Source organism: Sciurus vulgaris (genome assembly GCF_902686455.1).
Source record: "Sciurus vulgaris genome assembly, chromosome: 8".
Classification (NCBI taxonomy): Eukaryota; Metazoa; Chordata; class Mammalia; order Rodentia; family Sciuridae; genus Sciurus; species Sciurus vulgaris.
The window spans coordinates 143,661,976-143,679,548 of record NC_136468.1 but is presented as its reverse complement, the minus strand read 5'-3'; the positions used below and the strand labels follow the sequence as shown (position 1 = coordinate 143,679,548).

General features: G+C 59.6%; 1 protein-coding gene across 5 annotated transcripts in view; it reads left to right on the top strand.

Moving 5' to 3' along the window:
- Positions 1-169: 169 nt before the first annotated feature.
- Positions 170-17,573, top strand: part of TPCN1 (two pore segment channel 1) — a 52,240-nt gene continuing 34,836 nt past the window's right edge. Inside the window, exons 1-2 of one of the 5 annotated variants that reach the window (XM_079151577.1) lie at positions 170-323; positions 3,145-3,369. In XM_079151577.1, the coding sequence (XP_079007703.1) occupies positions 3,258-3,369 (112 nt within the window). In that variant the 5' untranslated portion in view covers positions 170-323; positions 3,145-3,257. Of the gene's footprint in view, positions 355-3,144; positions 3,370-17,573 lie in introns of those variants that run through there. The other 4 variants (XR_013765847.1, XM_079151579.1, XM_079151576.1 and 1 more) reach the window with 4 other exon arrangements.

Here is a 17,573-nt window from a genome sequence, read left to right as displayed (position 1 = left end):
GCGGGGAGGGAGGTGGAGCTTCTCCGTTCCGCCCCTCCCAGGGAGGCGGGCGGCGAGTCCCGCACTCGCAACTGGAGAGAACTGCGGAAGGACGTGAGACTTGACCAATCAGAGCTCACCGGGCAGCCCGGGTGGCCAATAGGGCGCGGCGGAAGGGAAACGGGGCGGGCCGGCGGGGTTGAGGGGACGGTAGGCGGCGGATCGGAGAGCTGGCGCAGCTGCTGTGGTGGCAGCGGCTCAAGTGGCGGTGGCTGTGGCGGCTGCAAGAGCTCCGGGCTCGGGGCTTTGGCGGCGGCGGACTGGGCTGCGCGGTGCAGACGCCGGTGCGCAGTCCGGGTTCCTGGGGCGGCGCGTGTAAGAATCCAGGGGGTGCGAGGGCGCCCCGAGGGAGAGGGCAGGGGTCGGGGGTCAGAGGGTGCCGGAGTAGGGGTCGCGGCTAGGCACCGGGTGTGGGTGGTGGACGGGGTGGACTCAGGGGACTCGGGGAAGTCGCCGCCGTGCTGCGTCCCTCCATCCCGGGCTGGCGCTTTGCACCCCTGTCGCCCCCGGCTTCCTAGGGCGACCCCCGCGTGGGGACCCCCGTGAGAGCCGGGAGCACCTCGCGCTGGCGCGGGCGCTCCTGCCTCTTCCCTTCTCAGCCCTCTCACCTCCCCACAGTCCTCAGGTGACCCCGCGGGAGACTCGTGCCCGGGGCAAGCTGCCCCAGCGGACGGCCGGTGTTGGCCAGCTCAGTGTCCCCGGGACCTTTCCCCAGGGGTGACCTTCCGGGTCCTCTGAGGAGGGAGAGTCAGAGCCTGCGGAAGGAGCAGTGGGCAAGCACTCCGGAGTCCTGAGTTCCAGCCAGTGCACTGTGTGACCTTGGGCCATTCCCTTCCCCTCTCTGGGCCTCATTTTTCTCTCTGCAAAATGATGGGTTTTGAATTCCAGTTGGGGAACTGGTTCTGGGAGTAAACGGCAATGTTTGAGCAGGGAGGATCCCTGAATTCAAACTGCCTGAATTGAAATCTGGCTGCTGCGACTTTTCTTGCTGATTACTTAGGAGGGGCAAGTTGACCCACCTAAGACTCAGTTTCCTCATCTGTAAAGTGGGGGTGTTAGCTGAGATAGAATTGGTCAACAGCAGTACTCTCCACATTTTGAGCCACATAGTCCTTTTTATGGGTGCGTGGGTTCTCAGTTGTGCATCGTAGGATGCTTAGTGGCACCCTGGCCTCTGCTTACTAGCAAGCACTCCCAATTTATGCCAACCCAAATGTCTCCAGACCTTGTTAGTGTTCCCTGGGCCCAGATCACCCCAACTGAGAGGCACTGAGCTAAGCAACTACATGCATGTTTTAAACAGCTAAAACATAAACACCACTAGCAGTCATGATACTAATGACAAAGTTCAGAAACCTCTTCTTGAGAGAGTTAATAGTCTCCTGTCTTCAAAGTAAATACTGGAGAGATAATTATCAAAGCTGAGTAATGTCAACAAGGAAGTCCCTTTATATAGTCTCTACTTTTGTTTGAGAATATGCACGGTAAAAAGTTAAACCAGAGGGACTGGGGTTGTGGCTCAGTGGTAGAGTGTTTGCCTAGCACATGTGAGGCACCGAGTTTGATCCTCAGCACCACCTAAAAATAAATTAAAGGTATTGTGTTCATCTACGACATATGTAACACAATACCTTTATATATATATATGAGTTAAACCAGAGACTGAAGATGTAGCTCAGTGGTAGAACATGTGCTTAGCCCTGCACCAGAAAGAAAAAAAGATAAAAGAAATGTTGAATCAAGCCAAAATGAAGCGTGATTCTTAAGACAGCCTAATATTAGGTCGGGTCTCATTCGGGATTTCCTCTTCTGCCTCCCTTGAGTGAGATTTAAAAGCACACAACCCGCAGATCTGGGGAAACTTTTAAAAATCTTGTCACAGGAAGTCTTCCGGGCAGGGAGCTACAGGCTGAGCGGTCTACTTCTGCTACCCTGTTTTAGAAGGATGTGCTGTTCCCCTCTGATGCACGGGGATCTGCTTGGAGTTATTCGGATGATTCATTAAAGAAAATTGCCCAGTTGCCTTTCGGTGGGCCCTTTGGAGGCCAAGTGGTTTGAACTCAGAGGCCACAGTCTGCTGCTGTTTTCAAGTTCAAAGGTCTTTAGACAGATCTGCTGAGTCTTGGCATTTCTTTTGGCCCTCCTAAGCGGAAATGGGGATGTATAAATAGAAACTCTAACAGGCTAGTTCTGAGTGTTTTAAATCGGGAGTTGGGGATGAGCACTTCCGCTGAGTGATATGGACCTCATTTAGAAAAATATTACTCCTCCCTTTTCTTTCCTCCTCCAACACCTAACCCTTAGGAGCACAGTGTCTGTCTGAGAATGAGGTGTGCTGTTTACCACCATAGTCAAGATGGTCTTGGGAGTGTGTGTGCGTGCCTCAGAGGCTGCTGAATAAAGCCAACGTGGAAGTTGTTAATTAAGAAGAAAAAAAAAAAAAGGAAAAAAGATAAAGGCAACTGTAGATGACCCGCTGTGCTAACTTTTCACTCGTCATTATAACCTCCTGGGAATACAGGCCTCAGGTCAGGCTGTGTGGTTCAAAGCTTGGCTTTCTGGCTGTGTGTTCTTAGACACGTTACTTAACCCCTCTGTGCCCTTCTGCAACTGGCACAATAATCATACCTATTCTTGGGGTGATGATGAGGTTTCAGTCGGCTTTTACTTATAAATTGCTGGTAGACTCCCTAGTACACAGAATATACTCTACAAGTATTAAGTACTAATTATTTTAATGCTTGTTTGTTTTTTTTTTTTGTCTTCAAAATCTTTACAAAACTCACACCCAGCCAAGTGTGAAGCAGGGTGGAGGTGGAACGGATCAGCCTTAATCTCACTCTCCAGATGTAATTCCCCTAACTTCTGTTTTTATTCTCGCGGCTGCTCTTCCCCACATCGTAAAGCGATTATACTTTCTCTGCTAATTTTAAAATGAGATAATAGTTCATGTACCGAACGCACCTCGCCATTAACAAGAGTTACACGAGGCGGGGTTTTGCGCGCAGTCCCAGGGTCGTGCGCCGTCCCCGTACCGAGACCCAGAACGAGTTCGTCAGCTCTGGCTGTGTTTAATCATTGTCTCTCCTTATCCTGCACACCCAGGAGATGCCTCTGATGGAGGAGTGTCTGAGAAGCACCTTCGGGCCAGTGGCTTTGAAAGAGCGACAGTGTAAAGCCCTGGACGCTGCCTCCTGAAGACCACGGGCGAGGAGATCATGGCCGTGAGTCTAGAGGACGACGTGCCCCTCATCCTGACCTTGGACGAGGGTGGTGCTGCTCCGCCAGCTCCGACTGACCGCCTGGGCCAAGAGGAGCTGCCCAGCAAACGTAAGACCGGGCTCCGGGCGGCGGGGACCGTGGCTCCTGGGTGTCAGGGTGACGGGTGACGTGAGCTTTGGTCTGCCAGGACGGCAGGTGCCCTGTCACCTGGCCCCAGGGCTGAGGCTTCCGAGGCCACACCCCCACCTTTGTCTGTGGCTGGGGGTCTGTGTGCCTCCTGGAGGCTGGTGGGCTTCAGCCGCCCCTGCCTGACACCTGACGCACCATGGCTTTTTGTCCCTGGGTGCTTGGCGGGGACCTTGGGCAAACCTGCTCCTTGGCCAGCTTCCCTGCCCCACTCCTTGTTAAGAAAAGAAGCAGATCTCGACACCAGCCTCCGTCTGTCCCAATCTGGAACTGTTGGCAGGAGAGCAGCCCTGACTGCTTCTCTCGGCTCCATCTCAGTCCCTGCGTTGCCAGGGCCGGGTGCGGAGGACGAGCGTCGGTCACCATCCATTGATCTGAGGGTTTGGGGTTTTGCTTTGTCTTCCTCTGAACCAAAGCCTAGCGCAAAGTGAACCCCAGAGAGGTGGCGAGCTTTGAATTTTTAAAATTTTAAGTGAGTGTCTGGCAGAACGAGAGGCCTTAAAATCCTTTCTGGTCCTGGTCCCGAAGGCATCTGCTTTGTCTGCGCAGGCCGTGGGCTCCAGGGAGGCTCAAAATAACCAGCCTTTCCTGGAGGTCCTCAGACGTCAGGGCCTCCTGAGCCAGCGGAGACCGTCTGCCCTTGTTCCCACTTGCGACCAGGGTGGCACGAGCTGGCTGTCCCATCTCCTTTGTCCAGAGAAGATGCAGCTGGGCGACGGGAGCTCAGCCACCACCCCTGGAAGGGAAGGAAAGCAGAGTCCTGGCCCTGGGAACAGGCCTCTCTTTGCTGCAGCACGGTCACCCCCATCTGGGGTGGCGCGGCTGGCCTCTCCAGGAGAGTCAGAATAGACCCCAGATCCCCGTCAGCACCACCTAGTCCAAGAAAGCAGTGGCTCCAATTTCTGGCTTTTGACTGTTTTCTCCCTAAGACCCGCTCGCTGGGCGCAGTGTCAGCGCTGTTCTAGGAGCTGGAAGCCAGGGCTCAGGGAGGTTAAGTGACTTTGCCGAGGCCCCGGAGCTGGCGAGTGGTTGAGCAGAGATGTGAACTTAGGACCGTCTGACTTGGGTTTCTTCCCTTCTCCCCCCATTCCTCCTCCTCCTCCTGCTCCTTCCAATCCTTTTCTTCTTTTTTCTTCATAAGCTTTTAATAAACGTGAGTGCAAATCTTTAGCCTTTTTTAAAAAAAAAATTTTAAAAATCAGTACATATGTTTTTCCACCCTGGGGGTCACACCCAGGTGTAGTGGATGCTGGGCTCTTAGCATTCATAAATGTCATCTCATCAGATGATCTCAGGTGGTCATGCCGTTGTCTCTGCAGGCACCAATGAGGCCCTCACCGAGGAAGAGTAGGCCTCCTGGCAAGTCTGTCCCTGGGGAAGCCCTGCCCTTCACCATCAGGCCCAGGGGTGGAGGGGACCTCTGTGCCCTGGAGGAGGGGACGAGGTAACTTGTCCAGGCACGCTCGGTTGGAAGCAGCCATGCCTCCTGGTCGTGGCACCGACTTGGCCTCAGTGGGGACACCATCTGGCTGGGAGGCTGTCCCTGCACCAGGGAGTGGACTGGAAGGTGGGGGCATGCGGGGGCTGGGGCCTGCCAGTCGCCAGGCTTAGATTCTAAATGGAAGCTCGGCTGCCACTCATTAATCCCTGCAAAGCGGGGGAACTCATGGTGGGGCGTCCAGCTGTCCTGTGGGATAAAAATGGGAAGATCAACCCAGTTCCCTGTGGAGATCAGACTTTGAACTGGGGCCGGAGCTCGATGAGGGGGAAGTAGGCCAGAGAGACAGTGAGGGCCACCAGTGGGCTGTTGTTGCCTTGCTGAGGTTAGTGGCTTGTTTTGATTTGTTTCTCCAGAACACAGAAGGAGCCCGACCTCTGGGGACGTGGCATTTCTTCACGGTGCATCAGTGCCTCAGTTTCCTCTCTCTCTCTTTCTGGGTCATTTGCTAAAGCCTAAGAACCAGTGAGCTCCACCCCTGGGCCTGATGGTGAAGGGCAGGGCTTCCCAGGGACAGACTTGCCAGGAGGCCTGCTCTTCCTCGGTGAGGGCCTCGTTGGTGCCTGCTTGATCTTGGCACTGACCTTTACCTGGCCCGTGTCCCGCTCTGGGGACGCTCGGTCTGAAGCAGAGGCAGCCTGGCGATCTCCTTATCTGGAAGCTCATCAGGACCTTCCCACCCTACAGGATGCAGCCAGGCTCTCCCGCTGGCCTGTGGGTCCTCGTGTGTTCACCGCCCCCTTGCCTGGCCGTTTCCATTTCCTGTCCCGCCCCGTGATGTCACACTGCCTTCTTAAACCCCTGCTCCTCGTTGGGGCTGGGAGTCGTCTGGAATGCCGTTCCAGCTGCTGCCACTGTGTGGGGACTCCGGTCCTGTCTTAGAGGGCCTCATGCCTTAGAGGGTCTTTGAAGCCCCGGCAGAGCCGGTCACTCAGGGCCCTTTTCTGCCTTGCTGTCTCGAGCAGCCCGCCCTGTGGTGATTGCTGCCTAGCCGTCGGTCACCTGCAGGGCCCTGCATCTCTGGATCTCACAGTTCAGCACCTACGGCACTTGGTTCTGCTCGGACCCCAGCATCAGCCAGTCCATGACTGAGCCTCGAGGTCCTGAGGACAGAGGCGGTCCCTGGGATGGGACACCGTGGCACGGGTCATGAGAACCAGCGGATCCCCACGGTGTGAGCCCAGGTCCAACCTGGGCGTTTGTCCTGCTGTGACTGTGAGGACTTCCAGGCACGTACCTGCCTGCTCCTCAGGCTGCCCAGGGGCCTCCAGGTACCCCCAACAAGGGGCGCGACAACAGACATGTTTCCCCGCAGTCTGGAGGCTGAAGCCCGAGGTCAAGGTGGCGGCAGGGTTGGTTTCTCCAGAAGCCTTGTTCTTGCTGAGTCCTCAGCTCAGTCTCTGTCTGTCTTCTGATAAGGACTCAGTCGTCGTGGGTCAGAGTGGCCCATGTGACCTCATCGTACCTCCTGACCTCTCTGGGACCAGCCTCCAGATCAGTCTCATCCTGAGGTGCTGGAGCTTGGGGGCTGAGAGGACACAGTTGAGCCCATGACACTGTCAGATGCAGGTCCAAGGAGTCCGGCCACTCACCTGTGACTTCTCCCTTGAGGAAAGTGGAGGCGTGCATTTCCTCATCGTGGGGACAGGTTGGGGTTTGGCCCGAGGTGTACACACCCCTGGGCTGTTTAAGCGGCTGCTCCTGGGCGACTCGCAGGGGCCGTGGCGGCGGGTTGATACCGGAGGCCGGTGGGAGCAGGGCCGTTTAGAGCTGGAAGTCAGGAGCGACCGCGCAGCTGTCCTGGCTGGGGCATTCAGCGGGCGGCTCAGAGACAGCTGCGGTCTGCAGCTGCATCACCTGGATCCTCGGCGGGTTTGCCAGGGAAATTCCGGTCATGCCCAGCCTGTGCCGTCGACCCAGCCGCCCTGAGATGGCCTGTCCTATAGCCCATGCCTTTCCTGGATGAGGAAGGGGTTAGGGGTTAGGCGGTGGCTGGGCTGGGGCAGGGTGCTGGCTCTCATGGTTCTGGGTTGTTCCTGGTTTCCAGGTGACACACCATTCGGGGATAAGGCCACGGCAACAGAGCAGGGAGCTCCCCCCATCCACCACCCTGCTCCACTGGACACCTGGGGTGCCATCGGGTGTTGCCTAGGATACTGGGCCGTGTCTGCAGTGGGGCCACTGCCCTCTGGCAGGAGTCTGCATGTGACCCCCGGCTTCTCTTCCAGAATTCCTAGGGCAGAGCCACTGGGCCCAATGCTGGGTCAAGGCTGGATCAAAGCTGGCTAGAGCTGTTGGGCTCGGCAGATGTGGGGAGAAGAACGGGTGGATGCGGTGGGTCCCCTCCTGAGGGTGGTGAGCCAGGCTGGCTCCCTCCAGTCTGACCTGTGGCTCCTGCTCTGACTCGGCCTCCCCAGGGTGCCGGTGAAAGAGCCGGTGCCCGAGGGACTTGTGATGCTGTTGACGGAGTGGTTGAGGATGTGGGTTCTGGAGACGGGCTCCGGGCTCCCTGTCCTAGCCAAGTAGAGACGGTTCTTAAGCCTCAGGCTCCACATCTGTAGCGTGGGCCCAAGTGGCCTCGGCCAGGAAGGCTGCTGGCGCTAGGGTTGGGATCACGTGGTCAGCTCTCGGCCATCAGAGACCTAAGATCACGGCCGCTGCTCCGAAGGCCTTCCATGAGCAGGGCGACTGAACCCAGGCCCAGACGTCAGTCCTTTCTGCCTGACTTGTGACCCAAGGTGGCTGCCACTCCTCCGGAGCTGGGGCAGCAGGACAGCTGGAGACCAAGCAGCGATTCGATTTCCTCTGCCTCCCGTGGAGGTGGGCATGTGGTTGCACTGGAGTCGCCCCCTGGTGTTTTTAGGGCCTTGCCAGGGAAGAATACTGGGTATCACCAGACCATTGGCAGCACCGATTAGAAGAGCGAGCACCCAGCATGCTGAGCTGGGACCCCGCAGCAGAGACTTGAAGTCTTTCACGTCCACAGCCCTCCGTGCCTTCCTGGGGGTCCTGTCTGTTGCCCTGGGCTCCCCTGCCACGAAATGCCATCTCTCCCCTCTGCGCACAGAAGGCTGCCAGTGCACACGGCCGTCACGGCAGCTGGCACTGTAAGATCGCCCGGGGAGGACTGAGTTCGTGTGCTCTGAAAGCGCTTCGTGAGCCAGAACCGTCAACAGCCCAGCCGCTGCGTCAGGAGGGGACATGGAGGGCTTGGAGGATTCCCAGCACGTGCCTCCCGTGGCACCTGGGGGCAGGGTCCTCCCAGGGCTGCTCCAGATTAGAGCACCACAGCCCAGAGCAGAAGCAAGGACCGGCCCAGGGCCACGGGGCTCCCAGGTTGCCCACCCCACTCTGAGCCCGGGAGGGCCCCGTCTTCACCTTGGCCGAGTGAATCCCTGACTGGACCTTCCTTCCCAGCTGGGTCTAAGACTGTGCGTGGTGGCCAGTGACCCTGGCTGGCGAGCCCCTCCTGGGGCTCGCTGCACTCGGCCTTCCACGCGTCCCTGGGAGGGGCCCTCAGGTCCTCCTGCAGAGGAGGACATCGAGGTAGCGCAGCCCCTGTCTTCTGATTCCACAGCGAGGCCCTTAGCCGGTGCCCCACCAGCAGAGAGGCTGTGGGGAGGAGGCAGGTGCGCGGGGGCGCTCCGTGGAGGCTGGTTTCTGGCTTTCTCCTTTTTTAAAATTACGCCCGTATTCGTGCAAGGCCTGCTCTTCCATGGCGTCAGGGCCGGAGGGCGGACAGATCGCCTCATGGCGAGGTGCGAGTGGCTCACCAGAGGAGGCAGGGGACTCAGACGAGGGAAGGCCTCATTTCCCTGCTGGAGCCCGGCCTCCTCCTCCGCCTGTCTCCTCGCCAGCGTCCCGCATGGCAGTGGCCTACACATCCATCATGGTAGTTGGAACAAGAAAATTTGGACTGAAAACAGAAATGGCAGAAACCAGGATTGGAGCTGGGAAAGCAGGCAGAGGAGGGTGGGCTGGGGTGGCCCGGGGCAGATTGGGAAGGCCCCTCGGGTGGCAGCGAGGTCGTCAGTTTCCAGTGGCCAGTGGCCACATCATGCCTGCCAGGGGAGTGTCCCTGGGCTGGATAATCCACCTGGGCCGTTGCCTTTCACCCCGGCGCCTCTGCCTCGCTTGCTTTGTGTTGGGGTGCTCGGCTCTTGGGCCAGTGTTCCCCCTACCTGGGCATCCAAAAGGCTCTGGTTCAGAGGAAGTGGCTCCTCTTCCCCTGGGTCTCTGGGGACTCTGCTCTCTGAAGAGGCAGCTGACCCTGGGCTCCAGCCAGTCATTGCCACAGAGGATCACAGCACGTTTTCCAGATTTTTCAAAAGCAATCAGAACTGTGCTTTCAATCCGGAATCTTCTGTGTGTAAATACCAGCAGCTGATTCATATGTCTTAAGCGTAGCCGCTCAGGAAAACCCAGCCAGCAGGCTGCCCCCAATACCCCCTGACCTGGAAAACTCCTTCAGCCTTGTGTCCCGTGCGGGACAAACCACTTCGAAGTACAGAAAATAGTGGCGTCGGGTGGGACCAGAGTCTGTCTCCAGGCGCTCTGTCAGGGAAAGGCCGATTGCACTCTGTGCTGGGATGGGAGCTGGAGTGGGCAGGTGTCGGGCAGGCAGAGGACAGGACAGGCAGGACAGGGCCCGTCTCCCAGGCTCCTTCACTTCGCCTTTGTGTTCGTGTACAACCTCCCTGGAGGTGCGTGAGGGTATGAGAAGCGACGCCCGGGGAGGACTTGCGGCCTGCTCGGTGGTGACGGCGAGTGAGTAGCAGCACGCGGTGTCAGCCGAGGGTTGGCCACTGAGCCCATCCCAGCCCTTTTCATGTTTTATTTAGAGTCAGGCTCTCACCGAGTTGCGAAGGGCCTCGATAATCTCTGAGGCTGGCTTTGAACCCTCACTCCTCCTGCCTTGGCCTCCCAAACTGCTGGGATTATAGGCGTGCGCCACCGAGCCCAGCTTCAGGCCTTTGTACTTTGAGACAGAGTCTCACCGGGTTGCCCAGGCTGGCCTCAAACTTGCAATCCTCCTGCCTCAGCCTCTAGAGCAACTGGGTTTCAGGAGGATTTAGAGGCGTGTGGGGGGGGGCGTGGCTTCCAGGGAAGTGAAGAAGGGGCCGGGGAGGCGTCTGCTTGGTTGGGGCTGGAGAGGCCCCCAGAGAGGTTTGTGTGCTGGCTTTAAAGGGCTGTTGACTGGACTGAATGCCTGTGGAGATCATCTTTTACCCATTTAAAAGTTACAGTTTTTAAATTAGGAACTTTCTTTGGGCTCCACATTTAAGAACTGGCCATGTGGAGAAAAGAGCTTTGTTGAATTTTAAATTTGTAATGAAGGCATTTTTAAAAAATTCTGTAGTTCTTAAGTAAAACCACTAAGTGGCGATGAACAGGAAGTGAAAGTCTGTTCCAGAGAAAGGGCAGGGGCAGGAGCCTTGGAGGGGTGGACAGACTGTGGGCCCTTGGGCTGGAGGGCAGGAGGTCCCCTTGCCTCCTGGTCCTGCTGGGGCGCTGGAGAAGCCCCAGAGGGCAGGGCTCAGCAACCACCCTCCTGTTGCCCTCAGTGATTGGAGATGAGGGGCCAGACCAGCAGCCTGCTGGTGGCCCCAGGACATGGTCGCACCTGTTTTGTTTGCCCCAGGGGTGCTGGAAGAAGGAACAGAGGTCGCCAGGCATTTGTGTCCCCTGAGCAGCTTGGCCCACCTCTGGCACCGCCCACCTCCCACGCTGCTCCCCTGCCTGGTGCTCTGTGCCCTTGAGGTCACATTCCCCGGGAAGAACTCTGGAACTCTGGTGGCGAGGTGCTGCGGGGGAGACAGGAGAGCCAGGGACGCCATGCCCGGGGGGGCAGTGGCAGCTGGCTTGTACCCGGCGTGGGTAGGAAGGCGAGGAGGGCCGAGCCTGGGGCGCGGGCAGCAGATTGGGCTTGGGTGTGGTGAGCGCCCCACTCTGGGGCGAGGCCAGCTGGGTTTGAGTCCCGCGCTGCGTCTCCGCTAGACCTCGGGCAGCTGGGGACTGCTCCAAGCTCTGTCTTCCTCATCCGTGAAATGACCCTGTACCAGTTCCGCCTTGTGGCCGTTCTGAGGCCTAAACAAGGACAGGCCCCCAGGAAGCCCAGGGCCCCTCACACTCGGCACTCAGTTTGGTGGGTGTAGGCGTTCCAGGTGGTCCTGGGTGGCCCAGGGAGGTCAGCCCCGAGGGCCACAGTGCTGCGGAGTGGCCAGGCGGCCGCAGGATGGCAGGCTCTTGCCCTGGCCAGCTCTGGGTGCTCTCTCCAGCCCCCGTGGGGACCCTCAAGCTTGGACGCCCTGGGGATTGGAGGTGGGAGGGAAGCTGCCAGGCTCTGCCTGGTGGCAGGACGCGGGTTGGCATCTGACTGGCTCCCTGACCAGCCTCAGGGCTTCCCCCAGGTGGGTGTGGGTCTCAAAGCCATCACTGTTCCTGCCTCTTAGAGGGTCTCAGGAAAGGCCCCCACGGGCTGTCCGGCCTCTACCCCAGGCGTGGGCGGGGAGGGAGTGTCGGGAGAGCACTCGCCCTGCCCCACCTCCTCGTGCCCTTCCCAGCCCCCAGGCCCCACCTCAGGGGTGGAAGGGACTCTCGCTGCTTCCGCAGGTAGTTCCCATGCAGCCTCGACCCGAACATCCATCCCGACCTGGGCTTGACCGGGCAGTCTCCATTCGCCCAGCTGGATGCTAGGAGGCCTAACGCTCCCTCCTGTCCCCTGGCTGGAGAGCGTGTCCTCATAGCCACCCTGCCCGCGTGGGGGATGCACCTCCTGCTTGGGTCACAGGTTGTAGAATGTCCGCTGCCTCCGTCGGAGCGCGCTGGCTTTGGGAGCCCCACGTTGCTGCGGCGCAGTGCCTTGGATTCCTGGTTTGGGTGTGGCCGGCGACCGCAGCTGCCTCACCACTGAGCCGCATCCCAGCCTTTTGGGTTCTTTTGGAGACAGGGCCTCGTGTTGCCGAGGCTGGCCTCGTGGTTGCTGGGATCACAGTGTGCTCTCCGCCCAGCCCGTTTTTAAGGTGGAGGAACGAGGAGCTCCGCTTTCCGGTCAGTGGAAGGCTCAGTTTGCTTGGTGGACTCTGAGGGGAGCTTCCGGTGGCTTTCCAGCCTCGGCTGCATTTGGGACGCTGGCACATGCTCCCTGGAGTGCTTGTGGGGGTCCCCCTGCCCCTGGGCCCATAGCGGGTCCAGGAGCTACAGGCCAGTGCCCTTCACTCCACCCTGAGTGACAGTCCCCTGGAGCCGCGCTTGTCCCCTGGCAGAGGCAGCGAGCGCTGAAGACAGCCGCCAGGGGCAGGCAGTGGTGTTCGGGCGGCTCGTCCTCGGCCCTGCAGAGCGAGAGGTGTTGGTCTGCAGGTCTGGGGTGTGAGGAGAGGGGAGGGAGCCCCCTGCCCAGGCAGCGGTGAGTGGAAGGGCTCGTCCTCAGCAAGTGTCAGGGACACTGGGCCAGGCAGATGCGGGCTGCACAGGAGACTCTGGTGCCCTTGCTCCCGGTCAGCACCCTGGTTCCTCTACTTCCAGGCCTGGTCCCCAGAGAGCATTTCTCCATGCAGGCTCCAGTAGCACAGGTCTGTAATCCCAGTGACTCGGGAGTCTGAGGCAGGAAGCTCACAGGTTTGAGGCCAGCTTTAGCATCTTAAGTGAGGCCCTAAGCAACTTAGCAAGACTCTGCCTCAAAATAGAAAATAAAGGGTCCGAGGAGGCGGCTCAGTGGCGGAGCACCCCTGGGTTCCCTCAGCACTGAGAAGCGGAGGAAGCTATGCATGCTTCACCTCTCGGCCAGGCTCTCGCTGTGGGGCAGCTGCTGTTCTGGGGACTGACCCAGGGCCGTGTGCGTGCTGAGGGCACTGTGCCGCCGAGCCACGCCCAGCTCTTCATGATTTCGTTTGGAGACAGGGTCTGGCTCAGTTGCCCAGCCTGGCCTGGAACTCGGATCTCCTGCCTCAGCCTCTTGAGTAGCTGGGCCTACAGGTGCGCGGCACCATGCCCAGCTTGGCCCAGGTGCGAATGGAACGAGATGAAGTCATTAGAGACCTGCACTCTGATCCCATGGCCTGCCCAGCAGAGGTGGCCTGGCCAGGCCACGAGGAATCTTGCCTCAGTTGTCCTCCTGCCTACCTGGTCTCCATTCTCGAACTTCCTCCCCGAAACCAGAACAACATTCCAGGCTTGAAACACGGGACTGTGCATGGAGCCTCATTTAATAAGCACATGGTCCTGTTTCTTTTCTCACCTAAACCACCTTTGCTGCGGAAGCTCGGGGCCTGCTGCCCTCTGGCTGCCGGTGAGCCTGCGTGGCCTTCCGCTGCTGCACACCCAGCCCTCTTCTTGCCCAGCCCTCCCTGCCACTGAGCGTGGTGGCTGTGTCCCGCAGCTCCTCCGAGCTTGCGGCTTCCACCCTGATCTGCTCTCCAGGCAGAGGCCTGTTTGCTCCCGGCTTCCGGCGAAGCTTTGGATGTGTGGAGTCAGGGTTTGCCGGTGATGTGATGGTCTGTAAAGATGGCTAGCAAAGGGAAGTTCGGTGAATTCGATTAAGTGAAGTGTGGGCCTCGGGGCTGAGCTGGCAAAGAACAAGCAGGGCACGGACAGTGTCCTCTGGCCACGCACTGTCAGGTGGGCTTTGTAACCCTGTTCCCTTCAGAGGCTGCTCTGCCAGTTGGTGGGTTTCTTTCTGGCGGCTCTGGTGCCCACGGCGAGGGCCGGAAGGTGGTCTCGGCAGCTGGCTGTTGCTTCTGTGCTGATTTCTTGCACAGCTGGGCCTCTTTCTGGAAGTACAGGTTGTGCAAAAGCAGGGACCAGGTCTTGGGTACACATACCCAGGGCATAAACAGGCACAAAGTGACCTATTTGGGAGTGAGTCACCAGGTTCCCAAAACACCCAGTGTTCTGGGTAACTGTCTGTCACAGCTTAGGCCCTCGAGCCATCTGGGGTGCCGAAGAGGCTCAGGGACATGTGACCAGCTCAGAAATAGCCCAGGTGGGGTGGGGATGTGCTTCCCCCGCATCAGGCTCTGCTTCCAGGGCGTGCCTCCCGGGGTCTGCGTGTCCTGGAACGCCTTGTGGGCGGCTGCCGATCCCAGCTCCCTCAGGCTGAGCGCACCTGCGGCCCCGCCATCCTGGGCCGCCTGAGCCTCTGCCCCGTCCCTCGGCAGCCGCTGTTCCATTCCGTTCCATTGTTCTGGGTCCCTTCTCTCTGGCTGGAACTCGGCTGGGGCAGAGCATCTGCTGGCTGATGGCTTGGAAGCCGTCCAAGCCCCCGGATGCGATGGCTTTTGCTCGTGGGTGGTCGTCCACAGGCGTGGTGTCTTCGCTCTGTGGCTCTCGAGGGTCCCCTCCTGCAGGCCCTCCTGCTGCCTGCTGTGGCAGTCGTCACGCGCCCTGGGGCCAGGCTGGGGCCTCACCAGGGCTCTGCGTTTGTTAGTACCGACCCCCAGGCCCGCTGGCCCACGTGGTCTTGCTGCCTGTTCTCTCCCGTTTCCTCTTGGAGAGCGGGCAGGGTGGCGGGGCGGCTTGGGGCATCTCAGTGCAGGGACCCGCGTGTGCTGGGGCATGGCGCGTCCCCTGGGACTGGCAGCACTTCCATCTTCCCTCAGCCGCTGGGTCTGCACGGGAGGGTGGAACTGCGCCCTGTCGCGGAGCTGAGCTGCGCGGAAGGAGTCGTGAGCTCGTTTCTGCCCGAGTGTCTGTTTCTTTTTCTGTGAATGGGGACAGGAGTATCTACGGCCAGGGTGGACACAGAGATGTCCTGTCACAGTGCAGGGTGTCAGGGATCCTTCACCAACCAAGTGTCAGCGTTGCTTTTTTGGTATCAGGGACTGAACCCTGGGGTCTCTACCACTGAGTCACACCCCCAGCCCTTTTAATTTTCATTTTGAGACGGGGTCTCGCTGAGTTGCTGAGGCTGGCCTTGAACTCGCAATCCTTCTGCTTCAGCCTCCCTTGCCACACGCCTTGCTTGGTCCTGCCGTCTCTAAGATGTCTTCCTGGTCTCTGCTGCTGTTTATTGGTGAAAGCTCTTCAGGACTGCCTTCTCCACTTGACAGGAAGGGAAGCTGAGCAAAAGGAAGGGAAGACTCCACTCCGTGCCTGACCACTGGCTGCCCCGGGGTTTCATCTCCCTGGAGACATGGTGTGCCCGCCATCAGCCAGCAGGACACAGGTTTCCTTCCCGCTGTCACTTCCCTGTGGTGGCACCGTGCCCTACACCTTGCTCTGTGCCCAGAGCCGCCCACAGCAGCAGCAGGCTCAAATGCTGTGTCCAGCCAGGCTCTTGGGAAATGGACCGTGTGTCCCCTGGTTCTAGAGAACATGTGGTCCCTGCTTCGTGGACCCGTCAGCTGGCACATCAGCAACCTTGGTCAGGGCGCGTCTCGGCTGGCCCTGAGCTCTGAGCACGGTTGTCTGCTGACCTCTCATGGGGGCCTGGGGAGGGTCGCTCGTGGGGATGAAGATGCCGCTCCCTGCGCTGTGGCTCACAATCAGCATTTCCGAGGCGTCCAGTGAGGCGGGACAGATGTTTGCACAGGTGCCCACTCTTCAACGGGAGGCAGCGGGGCGTGTGTGCGTGTGTGTGCGTGAGTGTGAAGCCTGGGGCCCGCACAGCCGTTGTTAAGATGCCCAGGTGCTCTGCACGTGGCAGTGCCTGTGAGCTGGAGGGCGGGGAAGCCTGTGTGTCCTAGGACACCTGTGGCTGGGGAGCAGGCCACGCAGGGCCAGGTGGACACTCGTGGAACTGAAGGAGGTGCCGTGTCCTCCCTCACCAGGAATTCCTGTGGACATCGGCAGGCCACGCAGGCGCGGCAGGGACATGACGCAGTCTCCGTCCCAGGAAGGGTGACCAGAGGGTTAGACGGTGAAAACAATCACGAGAGCTGTGAGCCTGAGGGTTCGAGCCAGCCTCAGCCACTTAGCCCGGCCCCAGGAGCTTAGTGCGCACCTGCCTCAAAGAATAAAAAGGGCGGGGTGTGGCTCAGTGGCTCAGCGTCCCCAAGTTCAATCTCTAGTACCAAAAAGTAAAATAAGAAGAAGAAAAACCAGAACCACCATTGGGCCTGCTGAGCGCAGGCTGCCTGCAGGAAGCGTGGCCTTGCCCAGCACAGCGTTCGTAGGTGGGGTAGGAGCTGGCCAGGACCAGCCACTTTGGCTTTCCAGTGGACACCTGGCAGGGTGATCCACGCTCAGAACCCAGAGGCTCACGTCCACCCCATGACTTGAGCCCGGCCTGGACCCCAGCTTTGAAGAGGTGTAGAAGGCGGGGGCTGATGGAACCCAGCCCTGCCGCTTCCTCCCCGTGACCCTGGGCCCGGCACTCAGCCTGTCTGGGCCCGAGGTGGCCCTCGGGAAGCCGGGGCAGGATGGCGCCTGGCTCGTGGGGAGCTGGTGGGGCAGAGCCTGTAGCTGCGCCTGGCGAGCCCTGGGCAGTGCCCTTCCTGCCGTTCTTGTCCCTCCTCTGCATCCGCCTGCCCTGGGCTCCGGCTCCGGTCGCTGAGCCCTCTGCAGGTCCCAGACCGGCCTTGCCGCGTGCCTCCCTGTCCTTCACGCCTGGCTGCCTGCTTCTGGAACGTGCCCTCACCCCACGCTGATCTCCCGGAGGCCGTCCCCAGTGAGGGCAGCCTTTCTAGGCTGTGGTAACTAATGATTGGCTTCAGCGTGCCCGACGCGCCTTCCTTCTGTCACCTCCACGTTGGGAGCTTCTTGGGGACAAGTGCTTATGGTTTCACATTTTCTAATCCAACACTCAGCACAATGCTGGTATACAGTAGGTGTTGAATAAATACCTCCTCAAATAGAAGGTTAGCCTTTTTCTCTCCCCCAGATCACAATAACACGATTCGAGAGATGCTAGCCCACACCTGTAATCCCATCAGAGGCTGCGGCAGGAGGACTGCAAGTTGGAGGCCAGCCTCAGCATCTTTGAGACGTGTCTCGAAATAGAAAACAGAAAGAGCTGGGATGTGTCTCAGTGAAGGAGTGCCCCGGGTTCAGTCCCTAGAACTAAAAAAAAATGAAAATAAAGACCGGAGAGGTCTCTCAAGGTCCTGTGCGGCCTCGGAGCCTTCTCGAGAGCCTCCTGTGCGGAGTGGGGGCAGCGCCACAGTCGGCAGCTGCCCGGGTGACGCCCACTGGCTCCCGGTCCGCCTGCGTGCTGCTCTGCCCAACTCCCCAGAGCCGGCCTCTGGCCTGCTCCGGCCTTCCCGCTTCCCCTGTGTGTCGGGTTCCCAGCCTCTGGCCTCTCCTGCCATGCCCCTCAGGACTGGCCAGAGGATGGCTCCCTCTGGACTTAATGGCCGAAGTGCCTGTGGGTGGCCGAGCACAAGGAGGGGCACTGGCCTCCCAAGCCAGAGTCCTTGGGGAGCAGCGGACCCAGGTTACCGCCCGTCAAGCCTTCCCGTCCTCTGGCAGAGCCTGTGGCAGGACGGGGTTGGGCTGGTGCCAGCCGCTCCGCAGGGTCTCTGCCAGGCTTGCCCTTCCGGAGTCGGTGTTGGCTGGGGTCTGCATCCCGGCGGGGCCTTGCCGACATGCACAGGTGCCGCCTGCCTGTTCCCGAGACGGGCTTCTTCCCGCTGGCGGCTTACACTGTTTTCCTCTGGGGCCTGGAAGTGCTCATGGCCGCAGAGCTATGGGG